Here is a 5,847-nt window from a genome sequence, read left to right as displayed (position 1 = left end):
CTACTAAGCTACTAAAGTTGAATTAGTATATGAAATGTTTAAAGGTCCCTTATTGATAAATTAATGTTTTAAAATAATGTTGGTCTTGAAGTTGTAAAGGATCGAATAGAAGTTTCAAGGACCCTAGCCTTTCTAAATTTGTTTTGATAACACATATTTTTGAATAGTCTTCCTATGTAGAATTCCGTGATGTGATACTTGAGGAATGTTTGTCTTTGCAGCTTTCATGATATAAAGATACAGAATAGTTATTATTGGGGATCATTAATATTTGATAATGTTTTGATAGTGTTTTAAAGTTTCCAAGTGTGTTCTAAATTTAATGTTCTAAGAATTTTATGAATTTTGTGTGGATCTTTTCTTAAAATATTTATTGTCATTTATGATTAACTTCTGAGACATATCTATGATAATTTTCAATTCTTCTTTTGAAATTAGAGTCCTTTAAGCTTCTTATGATTCAATCTAAAACGTTTCCAATGTAGAGCATACAGAGTAGGTTATTACCGAACTATCTATATCAGAGATAACTTTCTAAATTTAGTAATTTTATTTTCGGTTTTCATGATGTAACTTCTTTGTTTTATTAATTGTTGAATTTAACTGTAAGAGGTGATAATATAGTTGATATCTTCTCTCTATTTCGTTGTCTCTCTTGTCATTTCTGGATTCCCGTTCTCTAGCACTAGGTATGTTTATCAAGTATCCCGTTTATTAAGTTATATTGTGTGTGCTTCTAAATTCTAAATTCCAAATTAACTTTCTAAATTCATAGCACGGCACACTAGCCTGGTATATTCGGACACAGATTTCAACCATATTTCCAATTACTGATCAGTAAGGATGACATTCTTATGATATACAGATATAGATATTTGTGTGAGGTTCAAATGTCAAACAACAATCACCTCACATGAATGACCAGAGAATGCCTCAACACGCGCACAAACATTCATAGACGCGTAGCGCTTTCTGCCAATTTCTTTCCAAATCAGTCTGTCTAGGAAGAGGATGAATACTAAGAAACTCAGGCTCTAAAATGCTTCAAAACGTCACGCGCCACATTTTATGCGCAGAAGAAAATGAAGAACGATTGGTGAGATGAACGAGTGAGATGGACGAGTCTGTGCCGTATGCTGTGCAGTGTGTGGGGCTGCAACTCCTCTGCTTCTAATAGCAATCATGTTGATCAGACTCGAGCAAAGTTAGCGCAGTAAATCGACAACATTACCGACACAATTTAACTTACAATGGGTGGTAGGCCGGTGCGAAAGCCAGCCAGCACCGAGACATTTACGACTGGCAACTGTGAAAAGAGTTACGATCGGCACTTCCAATCGGAGGACCTCACTCACTTTGCAGTGCAGTGCAGTGCTGTGCAGTGCAGTGCAGTGCAGTGCTGTGCAGTGCAGTGCAGTGCTGTGCAGTGCAGTGCAGTGCAGTGCAGTGCAGTGCAGTGCAGTGCAGTGCAGTGCAGTGCAGTGCAGTGCAGTGCAGTGCAGTGCAGTGCAGTGCAGTGCAGTGCAGTGCAGTGCAGTGCAGTGCAGTGCAGTGCAGTGCAGTGCAGTGCAGTGCTGTGCAGTGCAGTGCAGTGCAGTGCTGTGCAGTGCAGTGCAGTGCAGTGCTGTGCAGTGCAGTGCAGTGCAGTGCAGTGCAGTGCTGTGCAGTGCAGTGCAGTGCAGTGCAGTGCAGTGCAGTGCAGTGCAGTGCAGTGCAGTGCAGTGCAGTGCAGTCATTTAACTCGCGTTATAGATTTGCCAGACGTCTGGTCTTGAAGTTGTAAAGGATCGAATAGAAGTTTCAAGGACCCTAGCCTTTCTAAATTTGTTTTGATAACACATATTTTTGAATAGTCTTCCTATGTAGAATTCCGTGATGTGATACTTGAGGAATGTTTGTCTTTGCAGCTTTCATGATATAAAGATACAGAATAGTTATTATTGGGGATCATTAATATTTGATAATGTTTTGATAGTGTTTTAAAGTTTCCAAGTGTGTTCTAAATTTAATGTTCTAAGAATTTTATGAATTTTGTGTGGATCTTTTCTTAAAATATTTATTGTCATTTATGATTAACTTCTGAGACATATCTATGATAATTTTCAATTCTTCTTTTGAAATTAGAGTCCTTTAAGCTTCTTATGATTCAATCTAAAACGTTTCCAATGTAGAGCATACAGAGTAGGTTATTACCGAACTATCTATATCAGAGATAACTTTTATTTTCGGTTTTCATGATGTAACTTCTTTGTTTTATTAATTGTTGAATTTAACTGTAAGAGGTGACAATATAGTTGATATCTTCTCTCTATTTCGTTGTCTCTCTTGTCATTTCTGGATTCCCGTTCTCTAGCACTAGGTATGTTTATCAAGTATCCCGTTTATTAAGTTATATTGTGTGTGCTTCTAAATTCTAAATTCCAAATTAACTTTCTAAATTCATAGCACGGCACACTAGCCTGGTATATTCGGACACAGATTTCAACCATATTTCCAATTACTGATCAGTAAGGATGACATTCTTATGATATACAGATATAGATATTTGTGTGAGGTTCAAATGTCAAACAACAATCACCTCACATGAATGACCAGAGAATGCCTCAACACGCGCACAAACATTCATAGACGCGTAGCGCTTTCTGCCAATTTCTTTCCAAATCAGTCTGTCTAGGAAGAGGATGAATACTAAGAAACTCAGGCTCTAAAATGCTTCAAAACGTCACGCGCCACATTTTATGCGCAGAAGAAAATGAAGAACGATTGGTGAGATGAACGAGTGAGATGGACGAGTCTGTGCCGTATGCTGTGCAGTGTGTGGGGCTGCAACTCCTCTGCTTCTAATAGCAATCATGTTGATCAGACTCGAGCAAAGTTAGCGCAGTAAATCGACAACATTACCGACACAATTTAACTTACAATGGGTGGTAGGCCGGTGCGAAAGCCAGCCAGCACCGAGACATTTACGACTGGCAACTGTGAAAAGAGTTACGATCGGCACTTCCAATCGGAGGACCTCACTCACTTTGCAGTGCAGTGCAGTGCAGTGCAGTGCAGTGCAGTGCAGTGCAGTCATTTAACTCGCGTTATAGATTTGCCAGACGTCTGGCTCGGACATTAGACAAATTGAACGTCAACCAATCGGGTAGCCTAGGTTGTGCTTAGTACGCATACAGTGAACATCGCAGGTAGGCTACATTGTGAACTACTCACAACAATGTAGCTTTAAAAATCAATTTGATAATCAAGTCAAGCAACCTTAAGCTATCTACTTCATATTTCTCAGAAGAAATTCAGAGAAGTATTTCTGGTAATAAAGATAACATGCATTTCAGAGTAGATGGAGCATTCAACTTGGGATGCGTAAGTCATTTCTGAATTCTGAGTCGAAATACTATTTATGTCTAACAAGAAAATTATACTGTATGTGCCTATGAGGTTGCGTTTCGCATGTGATTTCGCAAGAAATTTGATGAATCTGTTTCATGTTTGTATCAATCTGAAAAATAGCAAGAGTACCTTGGAACTCTTCAGAAAACCCCTAAGGCAATATTCACACTAGCGTGACTCAAATTGGGAAGCGACTCCATACATCAGCACTCCAGATTGTCAACTAGAATGAAGAAATTCGTAATAATTCGAAATTCGAAAGTTATTTGAAAGTTCTATTACTAGCCATTTAGAAGCTATAATCCAACCCCAAACCTTTTCCTAAAATGACTAGCCTTTACCAATTTCTCTATAACTATAATCATAATCCCAACCTCAACTACTGTAACTATCTCTTTTCTTAGAGATTTCTTTAGAGCTATAAGAAAGACTTTAAAAAAATTAATTCATTTTAGGTTATAGGACAACAAATAATGCATTTGAACTGATGAAAAAGAAATCAAATAAAAATGTACAGCAAGATAAGTTTAAAAAATCTGGAATCTATGAACTTAAAAAATGTAGTGATTGCGACAAATTCTATATCGGACAAATGGGTAGAAATTTCCATATTAGGTTTCAAGAACATATCCAAGCACTAAAATCTAAAAATTACAAACAAAAATCGGCATTTGCTGAACACTTGATAGATACAGGCCATAATTTTACAGATATAAATTCCAATTTGAAATTACTAAACTATGGTAATAAAAATGGAAAACTAGATGTTGAAGAAGAATTTCATATTTATGAAGTGGCAACAGCAAACAGAGATCTTAATCCAATTAGACACTAATAACCACATTTTTGATAGGATCATGCAAATTTAAATCAAAAATTTACAGTCCTAGTTCATAAAATGATATGAATACACCAACATAATATGATCAAAATAAGAATCTTCCAGCATTATTTATTTATTTACTTAATATTACTTGAAAATGGCATCAATGTTGAAACATGTTGTGATAAAATAATTCAAAAAGGGTACTGAGATTTTTATTTTTCTTTATATTTTTTTATAGTAATCTAGTATTACGATCCCTGTTTGGATTTTCAGCCGTTCGTGCATGGCTCCGATTCACTCGACTGAGATTGGATACTCCCGACTGAGTTTACTGGCGACTCGACTTGCTGGTCACCAACAGACGAGAGACTTGAGTATCCTATATGTTCAGAAAAACAAGGTTGAGATTTAAAGTGAATTAATGTGAAATTTATAAACTGAAATATGTTCAAATTTGTTGGATAGATAGTACGATTTCTAATTATAAACTATTCAAAAGAAGTTTGTAGATAAAATACCTCTACAGTTTTGAATAAATTAAGTCAAAATTACCAGAGTACTGGTATCAGCGCCTGAAGTCGTACGATTTGAGTTGTACTATAGTCAACCTCACCATAATAGTCCCATGGAAATTGGAGTGGCTGAGTAGCCTACTTCCCCACCCCCGCATCTATTGACGTTGCCAAATCGTCCGGTGTATTACAAAAATATTACTTCGTTTTCATTTATAACTAAATCAGCTGTGGGCAACGTTCATCAACTGTTCCAATTCCAATCGGACTATTTTAGTGCGGTTGACTACAGTATGAGTAGAGCATTACCAATACCTACTATTACTTTACTATTAAGTAATAGTAGGTATTGGCATTACTGGACCGAGATTTGAGGGTTGTTATTCACGTGATTGTGATCAAACAAAATTAGAAGGAGAATGCGATTTATCACATTCATGCAAAAAGCTGAGTAAGGAAACGCAAGTTATACTTTCCTGCATCAGTTATTGATCCATGCCTTTTCGAATGCCATGATAGATAATAATTACATTCAATTGAATGCATATGAACAACGATATAAGATGTTGGATTACGATTCCCTCTAATCTAAAACTTCCTATAATAATTTCGAAATCTTTGACATGCTGAAAATTGAAAAACCTTCGAATAACTAATGGCAACAGCTGAGATAGCAGTATTGGATTAATTTACATGCTTCTGTTTGTATCAAAGCAAGATTCAGCGTTTCTATATAGTATATTTCGCACCTAGGGCCGAAAATGAGACTTTTCCGGCTCGATATCGGTTTTCAAATCCGAGGCCGTAGGCCGAGGACTAGAAAATATTGAGAGCCGGAATAGTATATTTCGCACCTAGGGTCGAAAATGAGACTTTTCCGGCTCGATATCGGTTTTCAAATCCGAGGCCGTAGGCCGAGGACTAGAAAATATTGAGAGCCGGAAAAACAAGGTTGAGATTTAAAGTGAATTAATGTGAAATTTTTAAACTGGAATATGTTCAAATTTGTTGGATAGGTAGTACGATTTCTAATTATAAACGATTCAAAAGAAGTTTTTAGATAAAATACCTCTAATTATACAGTTTTGAATAAATTAAGTCAAAATTACCAGAATACTG

General features: G+C 36.4%; 1 protein-coding gene across 1 annotated transcript; it reads left to right on the top strand.

The window, feature by feature from the left end:
* The first annotated feature begins 1,250 nt into the window (after nt 1-1,250).
* On the top strand, nt 1,251-1,775 carry LOC120351586 (keratin-associated protein 12-3-like). Its single transcript, XM_039429430.1, has one exon. It carries the CDS (start codon nt 1,251-1,253, stop codon nt 1,773-1,775), a length of 525 nt encoding a protein of 174 aa, XP_039285364.1.
* Nucleotides 1,776-5,847: the final 4,072 nt, after the last annotated feature.

This window comes from Nilaparvata lugens, chromosome 5, assembly GCF_014356525.2.
Source record: "Nilaparvata lugens isolate BPH chromosome 5, ASM1435652v1, whole genome shotgun sequence".
Taxonomy (NCBI): domain Eukaryota; kingdom Metazoa; phylum Arthropoda; class Insecta; order Hemiptera; family Delphacidae; genus Nilaparvata; species Nilaparvata lugens.
Note: the sequence above shows the minus strand (reverse complement) of the source record. Positions and strands in the feature narration are given on the sequence as shown.